The 22,055-nt window shown below is 36.3% G+C and overlaps 1 protein-coding gene and 2 non-coding genes across 4 annotated transcripts; all 3 read right to left on the reverse strand.

Moving 5' to 3' along the window:
* Window positions 1-485: 485 nt before the first annotated feature.
* Window positions 486-22,015, reverse strand: LOC101746594 (pyruvate dehydrogenase phosphatase regulatory subunit, mitochondrial). Of its 2 annotated transcripts, none has more exons than XM_004932754.5 (16): window positions 21,616-22,015; window positions 20,713-20,925; window positions 20,474-20,637; window positions 20,240-20,373; window positions 20,063-20,165; window positions 19,857-19,958; window positions 19,378-19,550; window positions 14,661-14,853; window positions 14,009-14,158; window positions 13,525-13,679; window positions 12,180-12,328; window positions 10,764-11,061; window positions 10,133-10,312; window positions 9,499-9,699; window positions 8,974-9,080; window positions 486-8,330 (listed from the first exon to the last, which is right to left on the reverse strand). In XM_004932754.5, exons 1-16 carry the CDS (start codon window positions 21,864-21,866, stop codon window positions 8,198-8,200), a joined length of 2,706 nt encoding a protein of 901 aa, XP_004932811.2. In that variant the 5' UTR covers window positions 21,867-22,015; the 3' UTR covers window positions 486-8,197. The 2 variants fall into 2 exon arrangements, with proteins under 2 accessions (XP_004932811.2, XP_004932812.2); XM_004932755.5 differs by lacking the exon at window positions 21,616-22,015 and adding an exon at window positions 21,331-21,482.
* Mir2745 (microRNA mir-2745) lies at window positions 17,614-17,692 on the reverse strand. The gene has a single exon (NR_107300.1). It is a non-coding gene; the product is annotated as a microRNA mir-2745 (primary transcript).
* Window positions 17,777-17,867, reverse strand: Mir2760 (microRNA mir-2760). Its single transcript, NR_107329.1, has one exon. It is a non-coding gene; the product is annotated as a microRNA mir-2760 (primary transcript).
* Window positions 22,016-22,055: the final 40 nt, after the last annotated feature.

Here is a 22,055-nt window from a genome sequence, read left to right on the forward strand (position 1 = left end):
TTATCATGTTGATTAGACCTTGATGGAACTGGGCACAATTACGGAGAAGCTTGCGAGTCTTCAGCGAGTTTTAATTAATCAGTCATCCTCTCGATCACGACCACGCTCGATCTTATATGGCATTACAGGCGGTCTCTAAGCTACAAGAGCTAGGAAGGGTTGTAAATTTCTCATCCATTTTTTCCCCTACCTAAGCGGATGGCCTTGAAAGGCTATTTCAGCGTAACCTTAACTGGTAGGTAAGCTCACGGGGTTCAAACCTGACGATGTTGCTAACACGAACCCTAGAAAGAGCCGTGCTTCGCAGAATCTACCACCGGATTGAAAACGCGACCCACTGAGAAGATCCGGCGAGAAACTCAGCGAGTTGTGTCTGCGGGTTAATTCACTCGTCGAGCCCTTCGTCGCAAGCGACGGGTTCGACGAGAGGCAATTTCGTAGGCAAAGACTTAATATTTGACTTGGTTTTAAAATAAAACTGCACATTTTATTGCACAATAATTGCTATATTGTTTATAATCAGTACATTTCGCTCGTATTCTTTATTAATATTAATCAATACGTATGTTACACGCACAGTGCGTGCCCAATGTCATTTCCCTACATATTGGAGTACAAAAACGTATAGAACTAGTATCAAAGTAATACGTATCAAAAAAAGAAAGAAACAGAAATTTTATTTATATTCCTACAACCTTTCGTTTTCAGTCAAATAGACAATACTTCATATTAATAGGCCCGTTTTATATAGACAATTTTTCGTTGCGTAAAACAACTTTTAGCACGCGCAAAATACTAATTGACTAATCACAGTTCCCGCGTATTTATATCTACCATCACATTTCCAATCTCTTCGCATATCAACTACTTATTTGTAGCCTTCTCTCATTCTTTCGACACATTTTCTATACAACTAGTTTATGATTGCTTCGCGTCAACAAACTTCCGAGTACCCGCCACGAAGTTCGGAATCATTTTTACACAACCATGTGACCGCAGCGGCGCAGCGGATAATAAATCACGCTTTTCACATTAATTTCACATTTCGACGGTTACTGAAGTGGCCGCTCTCATTAAAAAGATTCCTTTTATAAAACGGACCTGAACTTAAAAACTAAATATAGTCCCTTGTTTCCATTGTCCAATCCATATAATTTCTTTCATTTCCCATTAACTCCACCATGGCCAATATCACTGCGAAACAAAGGACTAGAATAATGCATACACGAATAAACCTTAAGGTTCGATTATTTGGATCATACAATATGTTAAAAAGTCTAAATCTACACATTGATTTGCGATAATATAGTCATAGACGCCTTTTGAAATCGGCTTACACATACAGAGTACTTAAATCTATTTACGTAAACGACCCCTTAAAATTGAATTTGCAACTTAATATTAAAATATCTAGTTTGGCATCGGGCTGCGTGATCAACTATTCATACAATGATTTATTAGTAAGAAGCCCAAGAAACTCGAATAGAAAGAAACTATCAGCTTCATTCGGCTGATTACTTTAAAATGAATCCGTTGCGTAGAAAACAACGTTTTTTTCTGCAAATATCAGTCTTGAAGGTAGAACATACGATTTGATTATACAATCACTATACGCTATGGTTCCGCGGCTGAAACCCGAAATACAAGAACCACTATGTCAACAATACGCTTTTATACTGATAGATAGATAGCTTCCCAAACCACAGCTGGTTACAAATAGTTCATCTTCATTTCAATCGGTCGTTTCATTCATCATTCATTCATTCGTTCACCAATCTTGCAGCGTCATTTGATCTTTGACACGCGCGTAATTCAAACACAGGAAGACATCGTATTTTATTTAAGTGCACTTTGTGATTATAAGTCAAAGATTCAGCGATAACTTCCTCTCAATTCCTTCCTTATTTATTATAATTGTGTGTACGTCAATTGAATTAAAAGATCGATTAAGCTGAATGTTGCGATTGATGTTTTGTAGTTCAGTTGAATTTACGAAAACTTCTCAGAATTTCTCGTCTTTTTTCAGATTCAAATCTCAAGTAACTTTTCACTCCTCTTCATCGTTACTTTACCCGTATCTCAGTTACTAATGTAACATCTTTCACGTAGGATTTTTTAAATATTCTTAGATCACTTCACTCGGGTCACACAAAAAGAATAACAGTGTATTGTTGACATACATTAATCTAAACCTAAATTAATTCACGACTAATTATCTCGTGGTTATTTTATTACTACTTCGAATAAATTGATTGATATATTAGTAAATGATATATTAAGTAGATCATAGCCGCGAAGGCGAAAACGATGAAGCATGTTAGATGAGCAAGAATGCAGGACACGCCAAATGTAGAAAAAAATGAACAGTGAAAAATATAGTTTAGTTTTAATATAGAAAGAGAAAACATATTACAGTATAATATGTTCGCCTAATGACGGAAATATGCTGAAATTATTGTACATTTATTACATCTAAGTTCCCTAACAGTACAAAACTAAGAGTAATTAATTGATAAGTAGTCTTAGATAATTAACTTGTCTTTATGGAACAAACGAAAACTTTAGCTTCCTTTGAAATCAATCTTTAAAACAGTGATTTATGTGAACGATCAATATGTAATGAAAATTTGATTTGTTATAGTTTAATGAATGATTTAATGTAAGAGACACCAAATATTTCGTAGTCTCAATGAAAATGAATGAATGAAAGAAACATATGATATGAGTATTTTGTAAAACTGATATTTATTTCAAATGAACATAATGATTCATAGTTTAATGAATGGTAAATGGATAATGATTCAATGAAATATGAACGAGTGAATGTAGCATAATAGTTTATAGATAAACGAGTTAATGAACGATGAACGAATGAATGATAAATGAATGAATGATAAATGAACGAATGATCAAATGAAATGATCGTTTGAATGTAACATGAAAACAGTGACTAAAACATAGGTACATGAACAATCGTATTTATTTTTGAACGATCTTAAGTGACTTTTCAATTTGAATCGTAGATTTATGAATGAAAAGGGCTCACTCAAATTACAAAATACCGAAATCATAAACAACAATTTTAACAAAAATCCGCCCATCGATAGGAAAAGTAAAACGTGCGCTTATGACCCACAATCAAAAGGTCGATGAGCGGCTTCGAAATACGTGTGTTAAGTAAAAAGGAAAGAGGTGAAAAATCTGGCGTAATTTAGAAATTCGAAAACAAATATAAGTGTCGTGTTATCTGATTAGCAGTACGAGTACACTTGAGTGCATTGCGAAAACCTCACACTGCAGTGGATGCGAGATTCAAAAACTTAAACAACGCAATGCTCCATCTGGATTATTCCGTATCGCGTTAACAACTTCAATTTCACAGAAGTAACACTAAGAAGACAGAAGTATCCGATAATTACCAAAAAATAATGACGATCGCTTAACTAATCGTTAGTTGGCCATGTACACAATCGCTTCGAGCGAGACGACTGCAACTAGAACATCGGGAGCCAAGATTTGCCAGTGCGCCATCCGGCAGCCGAGCTCAACAAAAAAGGGAGACAACTTACAATTAAAAATGGCCGCAGCGCCGTGCGACACATAAAATATATCTATACATTTATTGAACACATTGTGACGGTATCCAGCCTCGTGAATTTCTCCGCAAAACGACCGTAGCAATGCGATCGCGCTGGTCGCCCTACAAGGAAACGTTTACTGAATAATAATGCGGATTTCTTGGTTTCCATTCAAATCCACATGCCTCTTTATAAATCGGTCTTATGAGGAATTAAAAAAGTTCGACAAAAGCACGAATTCTTCAAACAAACGAATTCAAATTGACGTAAACTCCTTAAACGTTTCCTCATACGAGAAATTCATTTTAAAATAATACCAAAAAAAAAGAAATTAAAATATATTTACAGTACTACCAAATAATAGTTTTAACTATAAAATTAAAGACACTTTCCGTGCTTGAGAAGATCAAAATAAAATACCAATATGTAGTACCATAAAAACAAATTTTACAAATGCATCACTCAAATGGCAGAATCATAAATAGGGTTCACGTCCGAGGAAGCCATTTTACTGATATTGTTTTTTTTTTTATTATCTTACGAAGGCAAACGTAATTCAATGTTGCCATAAGAATTTTGGTACGCCGCCAAACGTAATATCGTGAACTTTCTTTGTTAATGTTTATCCAGAATAAAAAATTAGAAACAATAAAAAATCGCAATCGAAGTACCAATCTCGCATTAGCTGGATTACGCATTCGTCACGAGTATTCATGTTTTAATGTATACTGATACATATTTTTAAAAGGGGAAATCGAACCTAATCGGGAATCGGACAATATTTGCGCATCTCTACATAAAACGACGTCGACCTGGATGTGTACGAACATGACCAACAACAAACAAAACCGACCAGTATTAATTCCGCGCAACCCACTCTCCCCTATGACCCCCCATGACAATCGTCGATCGTACGACCCGAGAAAAAAAATCCAAAACACGTAACGACAAGTCGTCAGCCCCCAATTCTGACCTGCCAACCTAAAATCATACACATATGAATACGAGCACTCAAAAATAATCATAGGCTACAAATTTCACTCGCTCAAAATAATTATTGAAATACGAAAATTCCAACACGATACTGCACGTTAAATAGCCCGCATAGTTCACAGACCTGCAGTAAAATTGTTACCGGCTAAGGTCTCGTACCCCGGGTCAGAGTCGCTCAAGAACATTATCGACACAGTTTAAATAAAACAACGAAACTATGAAGAAACAGAGAACCGAGAGGTTATGTATCATGGGTATTCATTGTTCGAGTTTCGCCTCAAATCGAGTGCCCCTGAAACCGTTACAGCTGTAAAAAAAACCACTCTCAGATCTTGCAAGTTAACGTTTCCCACAATTTCGTTCAATTTTAACGAGATTTGTCATACTAGTAATTGCGAGTTCACGCAAACCATAACAGAGTAATTTGTAGCAAAAAAACGAAGAAAAAGCGCAATAGTCAGACAGGGATCTAACTAAACAACGCGTGCCTTCCAATCACCCCCCTGCATTCCCACACCCTCCGTTCATCCAGATTGGAAGCAGCCAAAGACATACAGACAAGGCAATTAAATTCATCACACATTATCGATTGATTGTCTAAAGATCCAAAGAGTTCGTTTGCAGTCAACAGTTTTCGTTTAACATTTTAAAGAGCATTCTATGACGAAAGTTATCCTTAGTAAGATAATAGTCGAGAATAGTGAAGATTATGGAATGATGGTATTTATGAGTATCAAGAAATGTAACTTGATCATTAAATGGGGGAGAAGATATGAGAGATAACATGCGGTGACTTCATGAAAATTACACCTGGTTATTAACGATGAGTGTGATAGAATTAACCAGCCGTCTGCTAATGGGTGACATATTAGTGCAAATAACCACCTGGTCTTAAGTAGATTACTGCATCACAATAGCATCTGCAAATGAAGATGCGTCACCTTGAGGACTACGGTATTATTCCTCTGGTGCCCGTGAAAACTGGATCCCTTGCCCGTCGTAACGCAATTAAACAACATTCATATTGTCTTGCGATAGAAACAGGCAAGGTGGTGGTAACTAGCCAGTCGGACCCCGCACCAAGATCCTCCCACCTAAACGCTTTCTACCGACTCACGGATCTTTTTAAATTAGTCTTGAATATTATTTTGCATTTTTAACATTGACGACATTTTTTAAATATTTTAAACTTATCAAATACAATTGCATCACCTTTCTTTAGTATTGTTGACTTCGAATTGTCTATTCTGCAGACAATGAACAACATTTTTTTACTTATGTCTCAAATGTTCTATGCATATTTACGCATATTGTTTTAAGAGTTACATTTACGGAATATTAAACACTAATTTCAAACGACCCGAATCAGCAAATACACCGAGAGAACGTAAGCTCAATGAAGTACTGTAAGTGAATTATAATTTATGAACTATAACTTGAACTTATGTGTTGAAGGAGAAACGTTGATTTTAAATAATAGATATAAACCGATACTTATGTGTTTGTTTTTGAATGAGTATCGTTTAGTATAAGAGAATATAAAAAAAAAAACTTCTCTCGATGCATTAACTATATAAAACTCTTCTGAAAAACAAAGTTATAAAAACCGAACGTCAAAATCCTTTTTTTAAACCGAAACAAACGAATATTAAGAACACAATCGAATTAAGGCACCATCATAAGCTGAAAGCAGCTTAAAATTTTCTTAAAATAAACGAAAAACAAAAACATATTTAATTCTAAACCGAACGATAAACGTTTTCGAATCTGCCGAATGTATTGAGTAGAATGTTTTACACCCAATTAAAAGTGCTAGCAGCGTGCACGCATATTGTATAACGCCGTCCCAAGTTAAAAACCGTTCACATCCCACTCACGTCTGACCTTGTAAAAACAATTCAAGGCTCCAAACAAACAAACGATAGTGAAAAGAAAATTCGAATCAAGGCACCATTTGAAAACAGTTCAGCTCAGCGATCTTAAATATTCTAAGTGGGTAACATTATATTTAAAAAAAAAAAAAAAAAACAAGGAAAATAATACGAAATAATACTAATTTTTAAAAGTCACCCTAGTCGACACCGATTGGAAAGCGTCAACAAAAAAATTAAACACCCAAATTAATATTTAACAAGATTAAAATGAGAAACAAAAGTGAACCCCCTGTATAAAGTTAGTCAGGAGGATCACGCTATAATGCTTCTTCTCCAACGAGAACAACTACCTATCAAATTATAAGATTAATCACCATTCGGATTCAGTATTCGATACCTCCGAACTAAGTGAAAGTAAATATAACTACATGAAAACCCTAAGTTAGCTTAAAAAAAAAAAAAAACAAAAAAAAAGTTTGCTGCGTGAAATTATCGATGTTCACAGCGTATCGTTCACACTCGTATTTCTTGTTGCCTTAATAGTTGCACGCTCGTTTTGTTACAAATCTCATCGAATTACCAACAAATATGTTCTGAACGTTTTTGGAAGACAAAACCGCATAGACATCGGTTCGTGACTTCGAATCCGTGACCCTAGAAACATTCAATACGCCACGAGCAAGCAACATATTAAACGCGAGTACTGAAATCCTAATCGAAGGCAGATTTCCTCCTCATCGTCGACCATAAAACTAAATAAATGAAAATGTCGATTCCGCTACATAGGACTTTTATATAGCGACGCCACGAAATTAATATTAATCTTAATTAGAAAGAATTTCATTTGTATAATTCGTAAAAATAAATGAGATTCTCAGAAAAAAAAAAATTAAAACAAAAAATACATTAAAGAACAATATACTACTACAGTATCTGCCTCTTACTGCACTATATTGAAACTCTCATTAAAAATAGAAGTAAATTATAATTAGGTTTTTTTTGTTGTTGTTCAAAGTGAAATAGTAGATTATTACTATTATTAACTACTAATTAATTAAATCTATTTAGAATAATTACGTACTTACAATCTAAACTGTCATTTACCTTTAGACAACCTTTAATTACATCCTGGGCGCTATAAGCCTATATGTATCGACTATATTTTAAGTTTTTTGAGCATTTATGGTGTGTTTTGATTATTATTCTTTTAAAGTAACTACAAACTAACAGAGTTTAACTCTTTAAAAAAATATAATATAAAAAAATGATGATAATAAAGAAAAAAAACTAAGTTAACTAACTAATAAAGGATAACATTTTTAGAAATGTTTTTTTTTTTTTTTTCGTTTTTAATGACTTATGCAATAGGATAATTGATGTTAAAATGATTAAAGTAATGTGATGATGATCGAGTGAAATTAAAACAAATGTAAAAATAATAATTAAAAAGTAAAAAAGAATTTAAAAAAAAGAAAAGAATTAGGCAACATTTAGAAATATTTCAAATTTTCATTCCTTTTTTGGTCTGCTCTTTAGTTAGACAGACATTTATGTTCATGAAAATATTTACTAATAGCGAAAATCGATTACTTTTATACTTAATCGAGGAATAAATGTAACTATGAAGAAGCTATACTATATCTATATAATTAGGTATTACTACTATTAATTTTATACTGTTTGTTATCTTAGATTGCAAGCATTTTGAATTCCTTGTCAAAGTTCAGCATTCCAGTTCGGCTGGATACAGTTTTACGGCTGGTAATGCCGGCCGAGGAACTGTTGGGGCTCGTGCAGTTTCCTCGTTGCCTGGTAGACGTCGCGTTCCTTGTCGGGATACTTCGTTGGTAAGTTCGGGGAGTGCAGATTTACTTTTGCCGCGTACCTATACAGAAAAACGACTTTATTCTCAATAATAAAAAAAATGGAATGAGCTCCCCTCCACGGCGCTATCATATATCCTCCTTCAAACGAGGCTCACACATCAAGTGGGCCGTATGCTCGTCTGCTAACAAAATCAATAAACATATATATATTTATTTATTTATTTAAATAAGTACTGCCACATCACAAACATCTAACATTGAAAATAAATTTAAACTATTTAATTTATGGCCTGATGCATGTGACAACAATGGCGTACATAGCATTGGCAATTCATCGGCTCGAAAATGGAATACAATAATAATAATAATAATTAAAAAAAAAACAGTACTATTTGTTGAAATATTAATAAAAATGTCTAAAAATATCATGTCATATCGAAAAGAAGAAAAGAAGAAATGTTAATATAATGTTAAGTAACAACAAGTCAGTTATAGAACAAGAAATGATCAACGATTAAAGTTAAAGTTAAGGTCCCTTTTCCTTTCTTTTCCTATTCTGTCCTTAAATACACGCAACTTGTCGTGGAACACATCAAGATCGTGCATCACTGTGATAAGGGAATGATACTCATCAATTATTCTACGGAGTAGAATCTATATATATCGATAGTGTAGTTTTTGTTGTACAATATATTTACTAACCTTATCCCGGCTATGTCGATCTCATAATGGCCGCTCAGAACGTAATCGTTGTCAACTTTCTGCGTAACACCGTCCTTATCGCGTTTCTCGACGAAACCAAGGCATACCTGAAAGCAATCTCGTTTTTTATTAAATCAAATGAAGTAGCTTTCTTACTATAGTGTTAAGCGGTCCACGAGCCGTTGATACTGGTGGTAGAACGTCTACTGAATCCGCGCGGATAGTTACCACCACCCTGCCAATTTCTGCCGTGAAGCAGTAATGCGTTTTGGTTTTAAAGGGTGGGGCAGCTGTTGTACTGTAAAAACTGTGACCGTAGAACTTATATCTTAGACCGTGTAGAGCGCTTCGTGATTTGTCGGCGCCGCTCGGAGCCGCTTCGGCAAGCCAATCGCGGCGCACTTATTTTTTCGTTTCGTTTCATTTCGTTTCATCGAGTTTGAAATCACGATTCTAAAGAAGTTTCACTTCAAAAATACATTTATTTTACCTCCTAGAACAATGAGACTCGTTAAAATCACGAACCTGTTTCTTGAATGTGAATCCGTAACTGGTGGTGGTTGTCTGACCACAATAGTTCCCGTCTCTATATATCGGCTCCCCGCCCCACGACCAAAGGTCCAGCTCGTGGTCGTGGTCGGTCAACAACAATTGGACATATTGACGTCGGATACCGTCCTCCCGCTGCTTCAGGAGGGCATCCCGACCGATGAACTTTATGTCTTTCTGTTAAAGACAAAAATGCAATAATGATATCAGCTACTACTCTTTTAGTATTACGCGAATCAAAAACATTGTACCCCTTTTCAAGAAAATTGCGTGGATGGACAAAGATGAACTTTATCACACTTATAGAGAAAGAGTGCAGAAGGTTAATATTTTTTTTTAATTATGCCTTAAAAATTCATTGAATCAATAAAAGAAACATAACACACACTTAAATACGCTTCGTTTATTGTCAAACTTTTGTTATTGTTTAAAGTCTGTGCTCAAATTGAGAATAGATTAATATTGTTTATCTTTCGTAGTCTATTCTTGGCTAAATCTTTGATTATAGAATTATAATATTCTTTGACAATAGAACCATAATAATGTTTAAACTTATAATTTAAATTAATCAGTCAGTTACGATTCAATTCGACTCAACCAATGTACTCACGTCGAATTTAACACGCCACGTGCGTCCACATTCTAGAGGAGTCGTCATCGTATCGAGATCCTGGCCCCAAAAAGCGAAGAACTTTTCGACGCGTAGCGCACGCGACGCATAATAACCGACGTGGCTTATCCCGTACTTCTCACCCACAGTCATCAGGCGATTGTACACGTGGAGAGCAAACTAAAAAACAAACCAGTTTCTTTGAGCTCCCGTCTGATTCGTGAGCCTTCTTGATCCAAAATAAACGACGCCACCGCGAGTGCGGTTCCACGGCAGAAAAAGTATGTTACGCCGGTTAGAGTAACGCCCTCTATTGCCGAACAGCAGAAACGAATATCAAACGAACTAGTAACATCGAGAACGCTTGACATGTACAACGCCATCTATTGTCAGATAACGGAAACACACATCGAAACTACTCGACTTGCCCAGAATGTTCTTGATAAATCTAGAGATGTCGTATCGACTATTAAAGCGTTGCAGAGATGGCACGAAATTAGTAATCGGATTTACTCGAAGTGAAACAAGAAGTGAACTATGAATCGTAAAGTGCTCTGTAAGTGTTCTGAGTGTTGAATAGAGGTTTTAATTTGCACTTTTTGGTAAAAAACAGTGTTACCAGCCCACTCACCTCGTTAGGTATATAGAGCACATATCCCAGCTCTCCGGTGTGCGTCAGATTCATCGCCCGAATCCCATTGGCCAGACCGACGTCGATCTCCTTGAACGTGAAGAACGGAAAGTTCGAAGGCGACAGGTCAGTGTCGGTCAGTTCGGAGAGCAAACTCCTCGTGAACGGACCCATGACGCAGATGGCGGTGTACATCGACGTCACGTCGGAGAGGGTCACCGAACCATTGCTGGGCAGGTGTCGCTTCAGCCACACCTTGCAGCGCGTCTGCTGGATCGTCGGAGCTATCATCATGTAACTAAAACGGAACACGGGCATTAAAAAGACAATGCAGACGCGAAAATCTTCCGAAGTACCTGCTTATGGGCGCAAACGCCACTATCTATACATATGTATATAAAAATGAATTGCGGTTCGTTAGTCTCGCTAAAACTCGAAAACGGCTTCACCGATTTGGCTAATTTTTGTCATGAATTATTTGTAGAAGTCCAAAGAAGACCACAAATTACTGTATAAATAATTGAATATTAATATATTAATATTTTGTTAATTGTTTCGCAGTGATTATATTTGTTTGTATAAAAAAAGTTGTAGTTGCTACAATCATCACAAAATGGCTAATTGTGTAAAAACTAAGACGTGGCTTTTTGTAATAAACAAGTAATGTTAACGTTTTATAGAATTGTATTGTATTTTCATTGTAATAAATCTCATGTGTGAAAACCCTGGCGTAACGCCGACATACTCTATCTCATTTTTTTCATGCTAAATCCTATAGATGTCTCTTTTTAGTGTCGCTTTTCAAGTGACATTTCCGTTTCATCGTGTTCCAAGCCACAACGACGCTGACGAGATTTCAACTTGATAAATAGGTACATAATCGAAATTTGTTGCAAGACAAAATTAAATACGTCTATCTTTACGTGTGGGTTATCAAACATTAACCTTTTCGATGATTGTAAGAGAAATAAAAAACCCAAATTAATAATTTTGGTTGTTTAAAAATTGACTTCTATTCTTCATTTTTTTCCTACCTAAGCTAAGAGCCTTGAGAGGCTATATCAGCGTCGCCTTAACTAATAGGTGAGCTCACGGGGCTCAAACTTGATGACGTTGCTAACACGAACCCTAGCAAGAGCCGTGCTTCGCAGAATCTACCACCGGATCGGAAACGCGACCCACTGAGAAGATCCGGCGAGAAACTCAGTGAGCGGTGTCTGAGGCGGAGTCATAGAACCTTCTCGAGAATTAGTCACGTTGCGAACAAACAATGGTCTCGTTTGAAGAATCGTTATCCCAACACAACTCGAGACATTGAAATGATATTTCAATGTATACGCGGCACCTATGTGGTATGTAACCTAAAGGGCTTGACCTCATCCATCCATTTACGATACAATAAAAACACAGCCTCACTGGTTCTCCGATATCCTAGCCAGGCTGCAGTCATTCTCGTAACCCCCTCGCTCGTTCTGCATTCCAGTGTGAATGATACTCCCGACGGGAACGTCCACGTCGTTGGAACAGAGATACTGCAGGAGTTCCACCACCTCGCGACCTTGAGACTGTTAGGAAAATGATAAAAAAGATGAAGAGTCTAGCCTAAAGCTTTACACATCTTTGGTGGTCTGGTAACTAAATTATTGCTTACCGTTTATATAAACATTACTAGATGTATGATGGTTACAAAAAATTACGACGAAATTTTATTTTTGAGTTGTAAAATAGTTTTATTCAGCAAAATTCCACGCAAATTTTACAGAGTTCGACCGAAGGCAACAATATTACGAGTGACGTCATTTGAGGCCATGGCCATTTGAGGTCATAAATGAAGATTATCAAAAGTAATATAAATTACTAGAAATTTCCATATTATTATTATTATTAAAGTCCGGGTGCCTATTGCCATTATAATATGAAATGAAAATTAAACAGACTTAGATATAGGTCATGTGAAGCCGTAATTTATTGTATTTACATTTTAATCGCCATACGAATTGCGATTGCGCATGCACGAGTTCTTATCGTTCTTTTCAGTATTAATTAATAACTTTAGTACTGTATTGCTAAAGTACCTTTCATATTCATTTACATATTGAAAATGTATTACATATTAAAACGTCTATATAAAATAATATCGAAATCGTGATTAGTAAGACGAATTGATTTATTTTTTTCGATTCAATCTTGGAAATATCTCAACTGGGGCTTGGCTCATATCGATTTTTTTCATATATTAATCCCAATGATATTCGGATTCAATAAAATGTTCCGCCACTGCATAGGGCCGTAAGCATTTCTTAATAGGGGACAGTACTGTGTATTTATAAAATAGCTAATTTCCCTTATCTTCGAATTTCGAGAAATTCATATGAAAAACTCAAACGTTGTCTTATTTCAAGTGCTTTTATGTGCGATTATGAGTATAAAGTGCGGAGCGTCGGAATACCGATTATTGCGCAATTTTATTATATACAGCGCGCGCACGTATAACGTTTTTTATAAGTTAATAATATTTATAATTATTATTTAAATTAATTTGCTGTGAATTTAGCATTGATTTTTATATTTTAAAGTGAAACTTCTAATACAACAGGAATGATGTTTTTTTTTTCCTACCTAAGCTAAGAACCTTGAGAGACTATTTCAGCGTAACCTCAAATAGTAGGTGAGCTCACGGGGCTAAAGCCTGACGACGTAGCTAACACTAACCCTAGCAAGAGCCGTGCTTCGCAGGATCTACCACCGCAATGTTACCTACCTGTATGTCTATCTTGGTGAAGGAGGAGTAGTCGGAGAGGCCGACCCGCTCCCGGCACGCCCAGTACTCACGCTGCACCGCGTCGAACCAGGGCGGCTTCCCGAAAGTTCTCGTGTGCGCTATCTTGAACGGACGCGGTTTCTCGCTCTCATTCTCTAATTCGGAAAGACAATTCGATCGTATTCAAGGACCGAAGGCGTCCGTTTTTTATGTTGCACTAACGAGTACATTGATGTATTTTTTTTGTTTGCTTTACATTATGGGTCAAAGATTTATTTGAAATGATCAAAACGACAATTACATTTGGATTAGGTTTGCAAAAAAATATCGTTTGTTTACTCTAGGGTCTTCTTTTTTTCCTATTACCTTCTGCTGGGTAGTTGCTAAAAACTTGGTAGTGAGCTTAATGCTGATTAAGTTCAGTAGTTTCAATATACGTTATTTGGTTTTTATAAGGCTATCGTGTACACTAATTATACTTTACCTACGGTCTCGAACCACGTTGGTCTCTCGTAGCCCATAACCTGACCGAAGACTGCTCCGTTGTCTCTCAGTGTCGGGTAGATGGGAGACAAGCGCAAGTTACGACCAGTCTCGAATTCGTAGAACGGATACGGAAGGCCGTAATGAACGCCTATAGATAATGTACAATATCTTTACTATTATTGTCTAATTCACGAACGTAATTAGGTAAAATATTTCACTGTATGGCCATAAAAACTGCAAGCTCTTTCCACGTATTCACAAATGTGTTACTGAATCACTACGGTATTAGCACCCCAACCCCACCCTAATCACCGAACATAATAGTGAATTATAAAGAACTCGAGTTTTTTTATGATTGAAAGATTACTAGTGACCCTTTCTAGTTTCACCAGGGCAGGTGGGCGAGCAAGGGCTGAGCAAGGGCTCAGCCAGGAGAGGTGGAATTAGCTAACAGCAACCTGAGCGCCTCCAAAGGACAACTGAAGAATAGCTGCTTCGCGAATGAATCTACAACCAGATCGGAATCGCGACCCGCTGAGAAGATCCCGAGAAACCCAGCGGGCTACTCGACTTTCCAAAACGGAATAGAAACTATCTGAATTTACTATTATCATACCTAAGATCCTATTCTAAGATATTAATTTACAAACCTGGAACCTCCTTAACGCGGTCTCTAAGGAATCTCTTGTTGTTGTGCAGTCCAAGGAAACGATTGACGCCCAACTCATGCATATCGTACTTGCTGTAGCCGTCGATGATCTCGTCAACCGTCGCCTCAGCGACGCCACCGGCAGCGGATATGCCCACAGTCTTCATGCCGGCCGCCACGTGGTAGTTCAACATCTGAAAGCGGCGTTCTGATAGCGAAATCGGAAAAATCACCACCTTCACCGAGCGACTGTTTGAAACTAGAGTATCTGAGATTTCCTCTGGATTTTTATGATTTATTTCATTGGTACTCACACCACGTGGTGGCCTAAAACCCATACGGAGACGACGCAAGAGGTGGACCGACACAATCGAATCCGAAGTCGAATATGGCAGATTAATTATTATACGAAAAATCTTTGACAAAAACTTTGTTTTTTTTAACAAAAAAGTTCTTTAAATATACGAGACAAGTAGACTCCGCGCGTCCACGTTGAAAAAGAAAGTACGTACACATCATAAATGGTATTATAATGTTCCCACCGAGTTGTCGTCTTACAAACAAACAACGAATCAGCAGAAATGTTCGAAACCGTGATGGCCAGAGCGAGACAGAAGCGGAAACAACTAGAATTCCAACTATTAGAGCTTGCAAAAACCAATAGGTATATATTTTATAAAACTAAGCACATTATAAAGAACAATACAATGATGATAATTATTAATATTATTGTAATATTTTCATCGGACAATTGAAGAGATTATAAATTAAAATGACGCAATTACTACCTGTGCACGACTTTTTTCTACAAGTTTAATTATACATTCCGAAGTGAAAGTAGGATTAAAGCATTTTTTTTCAAAATGAATCATTTCTCTTCATCAAAAATACTATCAATTGGCTTCATTTTGAAAAAATTCTCACTTCTTTTTTATACATCAATTCGGTTTAAATTAAAATAACTATTTTCTATTGAATAATATTACGTCTCTTGTAGAAGGTAATAGGTATATTTAGGTTTTTTTTACCTTTGTGTTCTGTAGCGATTATCATTAATTATTTATCAAATGTTCTATATTAGCAGCCGCGACATATTCTAACCAAAACTATGCTTCTTTCTGATGTGTACAATTTGCCAATAATCCTTAATAATAATTATTCAATTACTATATACAACATTTAACTTATAAACTATGTAAGTACTTATGTTATAAAATATTTTTTTGTTCCAAGTAGTATGAGATATCATTCTCGATGCTTAACGGCGTAACACACGGCGAAGATACTATAATATTTTATTTTAACATACAATATCGCTCGCTTTACATTTTGTATGAACTATCAAATATTTATTATCTCAACCATGCGTGATAGTTCATACAAAATGTTTTGCGAACGATATTGTATGTTAAGATAGAATATTATAGTATCTTCGGCGTGCGTCACGCCTTTTACATTCAGATCAAAGTATACAGTGAAAATTGCAGAGACGACATACAAAAAAACATGTTAAGGGTTTCTTAGACTTCGCAAAGTCTTTTTCACGATGCAAACTGACCGACTTGGTGGTTCAAAAGCTAGCTCCTTTAACTATTGCGCCGAGGGTCATGAGTTCCGTTCCCACATTGGGCAAACATTCGTGTGATGTACAGGTTTGATTGCTCTTTGCCTGGGCGTTGTTTATATATACTAATATATAAATCTAAAATGGTTTTTACGGATGTTCCGTTACAACTACTGAATCGTCCATCCGATTGACTTGAAACTTGATATCCATGTAGAAAATATATGTACTTAATGGATAGGCTAATATTTATACGAGTGTTGGACTCCCTACACCAGTTGCGGGGGCGTTAATGATGAGAATCTTTGTGGGGGTGAGAAATAATAATGTTAATTTTAAATGCCCAGCGAAGCGGACGGGTACAGCTAGTGTATGTATATATTTAAACGTATATTAATATGTTAGTCGGTTTCTGGTAGCCATAACACAGGGAACCCTAGATTGGGGTCGGATAACGGTGCGTGATTTGCTCCCAATAACTTACTATTCATTTATTTAAATTACTTTCCTTCAACAATGTAAGCGTCATCTAAAACGTGTTACAACGAGAAATCCAAAGGGATTTTGTTGCACTGAACTTAATTTCTATTTTAAGATTCTTTTGTGTAAATCTGATTCATAAGCCTTCGTGTGTTTTTTTATTTTTTATTGCATAGATGGGTGGGACGAGCTCACAGCCAACCTGGTGTTAAGTGGTTACTGGAGCCCATAGACATCTACAACGTAAATACCGCCACCCACCTTGAGATATGAGTTCTAAGGTCTCAGTATAGTTACAACGGCTGCCCCAGCCTCCAAACTGAAACGCATTACTGCTTCACGGCAAAAATAGGCCAGAGTGGTGGTACCTACCCGTGCGGACTCACAAGAGCTCCTACCACTAGTAAAAAACCGTGTACTATGATATTAGCGTTGTTTTATTAAACAGCCTACTAGAACCTATTAAAACGATGTTTAAAATAAATAAATATAGATCAAAAAGGGTTTTTTTGCTATTTTATCAATAGTTTTTTTTTATTCATCAAGTCTTGTTGTTAAGTTAAATTTCAGACACGCCCATACATTTTCCTAAGCCGCTGTTCAAGCTTGAGCTGGACTCGAAGATGCGCGAGCGCATAGTTGGTAAGCGCACAAGAAAATTAACTTCTATGATTTAAGAGAAGATTTTCTTAAGGGTAGTTTTCCATTTTGCTGTTTCGCTCTTCTCAGATCCTTAATCCTTGAACCGTACATGCGTTAAATGGGGGACACGTTCGGGCTTCTTCGGAAATCAATTCTAAGCGTTTAATGTCAAACGAAAAACTATATTAGACGGTTCTTGCTAGAAATACTCCCGTCTTCAACCGTAGCTCTCCGTGGTTGCTGGTGAATGTTCCGACGATGTTTTGCCGGTGCCTTTGATATGCCCGAAAGACCGAATTTAGCATTAATAAAGCTAAAATTCGGAATTTCGGGCCATCAACGGCACTATTCGTCTTCATACTCGATCTTGGACTTTGGACTTCTATCTCTTCTAAGTATTTATTTAAATTAAAGAAAATGTTGCCGCTTGTCTACAAATAAAATGGAACTTAACAACCAAAAAACTGTTTTAAACATCAAGTGGATGCGCTTTTTGGTTCAATTAAGCCTCGTTTCATTCGGAAACACTTCGAAGCCCGTTTTCATATCGAATAATTGTGTAACAAAGTGAAGTAATAAAAAGAAAAACTTTTGCACAGACTTATATTTAGTTTTAATATTTCTTGTTCGGTTACAAAAAAAAAACGTACATTGTGATAAAACGATTTCGATTTCTTTTGACGATAACCAAGAAGGGAAAACTTCTATTCAATATCTTATTTTATTTGTTGTCAAAATATTGTGTAATTTTTGAAATGGCATTGTTTCATTGGCGTTACATTTAAAAATTTCAATATTTCCATTTGATAAAAAGCTAGTACAATTATGTAGTTTAAAAGACACAACGGTTTTTTTTTGCTGTCTCTCTATCAAATTATTCTCACGATTGGGGGGTTTATTCATCGTATTTTGAAGGAATGCTTCAAGCAATCAAGCTATAAAGTTTTTAAGGCGTCGTCGTCTAAAGGAGAAAACGAATTCGTATCGAGCGATGCGACTGTGTTGGTTGGTGTTCGAATCCCACATTCCATAGCTACCAATTTCTCTATTAAAATACCCACCTAGTGACCTAAGTACCTACTACTTAACAAATAGTCACGAACGACTAATAATAATCAAGTCCGTAAATATTATAATTTGCGTAATTACTGGTGGTAGGGCTGTGAAGGCTCACACGGGTAGGTACCAGCACCCTGCCTATTTCTGCCACGGGGCGACCGTTGTGACTACAAAACTGAGAGTTATGTCTGATGAGGAGTGACTGTATTTACATTGTGGATTCTTATGAGCTTCGGTAACCACTAAGCGCCAGGTGGGCCGTGAGCTTGTGCACAAAAATAAGCAAGAAAATAATTTCGAAATTTCAAATCGATTTAACTAGTGGAATATTGAAGGTAAAGTATCTAGTACTTCAAGGACGAGATAATGTAAGCTCTGCCTAACATTATTGGCAACACCAGTATCTGGGCGGATCAAGCTAGAAGATCTTTAAGCGTTGGCTTGATTTGAGAGCTCCATGCTAATGGAGACCTAGCTTGTGACGTCACACATTACGTGACGTTTTCATGGACATTAGATGGGTTACATTTTAGAGAGTAACCTGTATTTATATCTCGTGGCTTAGGGGTGTTCATTTTACATGACTTATCATTTTAGGGTACTCATAATGTATATTTGTTTAAAATTTTCCTGTCGATATTTCTAGGGCAGCGGTCGAGGAACCGGGGTAAATTACCCCAAATGGGGTAAAATGAAAGTTTGGGGGGTAAAAATGAAACTTTCGTGAGTAAAAAGTATATAATATTGAAGTGAAACTTCTTTAGAATCGTTAAATTTTTAGTTATTGTTTTCTTTTCAAAATGATCACGGGGGCTTATAATATGAAAGATACTAAAAAAAAGCAATTTAGTATTTTTTTTGTTCTTCCCCATGGGGTAATATCAACTTACACAAAAGTATTTTGGGGTAATAATTAAAAAGTTCCCCGACCGCTGTTATAGGAAAAGCTAAAATATACTAACTAATCACTTACCTCTGGTGCTTCTCCAACGATCCACTTGCAGTCAGGAGAGAATGCCTCTAGTCCATTGCACAGCTTGTGGAGCACGGCCTGGTTCAGACCGGGCACCCGTTGCAGCAACTCCTGCAGCAACACGTGGAAGTGATCCCAGTCTTCGGGCAAACAACGTTGTGACGCGTTCTCGACTAATTAAGGAAGTAAGGAAAAATAAAATTAAAAGGGATTCTTGAAAGTAAAATTGAAATTTCTAGGAATTAGGGATTAAAAAAAACTGGGATACCTTTATTTTGGGAAAATACAAGAGTGATGGGACATGAATAATATATAAGACATACATAATCTTACAATAAAACATATTTAACTTACATTAATTAACTACAACATTTACTATCTGTGTTATTATTGGAAAAGCATATTTTTATAGCCAGGAAGGGGTAAGGGTATTTTCTCTTTATTTATTATAATAAACAAAAACATCATCTTAAACATACTTTCTTCCTCATAAACAGGTTTCGCAATTGGTTCGAATCCACCTGCTAAAATGCATCCATCTCTTTCTCGAAGATATATATAACCATCTGGGTCTCGGATGACTGAAAAATATATAAGATGAATCCAGTATGTACATTAACTTAATAATAAGCTATTTAAGATTTAATGTTTGATATTTTCTACTACTGTTCAAATTATATTTTACCTGGAGTCATTGGATCAAGATTATCAATGGGCTTGGTATGCAGATAGTAATGTTCACATGGTAGTAAGGGTACTTTCACCTGCGGTCGTGCCAACTGTCCGACCTGGTTACAAAAAAAACAATTTATTTCAATTGTTGACATCTAAATATGAATTATTGCACTGTTTCACCACCTACCTGTCTAGCCCAAAAGCCCGCACAGTTGATAAAGTAATCACACTCGATTGCACCATTTGTAGTTTCCACTCCAGACACTTTGTCGTCTTTCGATAGCACAGCTGTCACAGAACAATCTTCCATCACACCCACACCTAAAATTAAACTTTTCTAAAGTACGTACATAAATTTCAATATTCAAATAACTATTCATATTTAATTCCATAAAAATTATAAAAAAAAATGTTTTCTCACCTTTATCAGTTGCTTCTCTCATAAGAGACATACAGAGCAAATGCGGGTCTCCTACACCATCACCTGGAATCCACAGGCCTCCAAGCACATCTTCAACATTCAGCATTGGAAATAATTCATGACATTTCTTTGGTGTAACTAAGTCACAATCTATGCTCCACGATCTATAGGCAGGTTTAATAAATTGATTCATGTAGGTAGATAACAAAGGCTTGTAGTATACTTTAAACTGTACTTACACAGACTGACTTTTCATTCTTCTGTAAACAGTCATGCGGTCTCTTGTTCTTGCCAATAATAGTGAACCACATTGTTTCCACCCTGTGGGCCTACCACGAGCCTCAAGCTCCTTAAGAAGCCTAATTGAGGACTGGGCAAGCCTCACCTGAGCAAGTGTTGGCTTGAATGCTCCAACAAGGCCTGATGAATGCCAGCGACTCCCTGCACCCACTCTAAAACAATATAAAACAATATTTAATAACTGTCACTTGTGTACAACAAATTTAAAAATGTGTAGTATAAAAATCAATATAATGTTGCATTGACCACACCCATCCTCATATTTTTTAAAGTGGAAGATCAGAAAATACATGGATTACATAATGTTTTTGAGGTATACTAAAGAAAAAAATTCTAGGAATTTTAAATAAAAAAAATATAAAAACTCAACAAAGAACAAAAAAGTGGGTAATTGGAGGATATGAGAAAGGTCTTAAAAAGGTTTGTTAAAATCAATCCCAAGCTTTTCTATATATCTTATGACAAAATTAAACAAAGTTGAGCAAAAATCAATAATTGGAGACTACAAAGGGCGGAGATACAACATAAATGAAAAAATAACGAAAATCTTTACTTACCTTCACAATATAAGAAGATTAAACTAAATTAAAATACTTTAAAATAATCTACTATTTCACTTTGAAATTTAGAACTCAAGTATTAAACTAAAATGTGGAGAGGACCTCCAGCCATGGAGGCTGAAGCCCTTCTGAGCTTTGCCTGCATATTTATTGATCTACTGCATCATAGGAAGCTAGTGCTAGCTATATCTAATTACTTCCTAGGTTATTGAACTGAAGCTGCGCGGACATGGAATCCGCAAGCGACTGGCTAGGTTCAGAGGGAGATGCATAGGTACTTACTTTTCTTTCTCGACGACTACGGTTCTGTCACCCCACCCCCGGTTGGCCAGGTGGTACGCGACAGCCGCCCCCATTACACCCCCGCCGCATATTACCACCTTTGCTTTGGATGGTAGTACTGACAAGCAATCTTCTAATTTTTCTTCGTAGTCCAATGCATCTAAGCGGCTCGAAAACCGCCTATTGAGGACACCGGCAACTCTATACAAATTACACTTGTCAATGCCACCTTTCAGACAGCCTCCCAACATGTTTTTTTTTAGTTGCAATATATTATACAACCCTTATTCACGAGAGTACATGGAAAAATAAGTAAAATATCTAAAAATATCCGCAAAAAGTAAAATAAATGACATTTGTTTTGACTTTAAGCTGACAAAGGTAGACATTGTATTGCCAGAACAAAATTTTACAAAGCTGTGATATTGATTATCCGAAGG

This window comes from Bombyx mori, chromosome 1 (assembly GCF_030269925.1).
Source record: "Bombyx mori chromosome 1, ASM3026992v2".
Lineage (NCBI taxonomy): Eukaryota > Metazoa > Arthropoda > Insecta > Lepidoptera > Bombycidae > Bombyx > Bombyx mori.

Bases quoted from the DNA above. Each gene is read 5' to 3' on its own strand.
- LOC101746594 (XM_004932754.5), bottom strand. From the start codon at position 21,866: ATGTTGGGAGGCTGTCTGAAAGGTGGCATTGACAAGTGTAATTTGTAT. The intron at 14,159-14,660 runs GTTTGTAAATTA...CATTATCTATAG, and splicing joins CCGCGTTAAGGAGGTTCCAG to GCGTTCATTACGGCCTTCCG. The intron at 9,081-9,498 runs GTTCGTGATTTT...GATTGCTTTCAG, and splicing joins GATTCACATTCAAGAAACAG to GTATGCCTTGGTTTCGTCGA.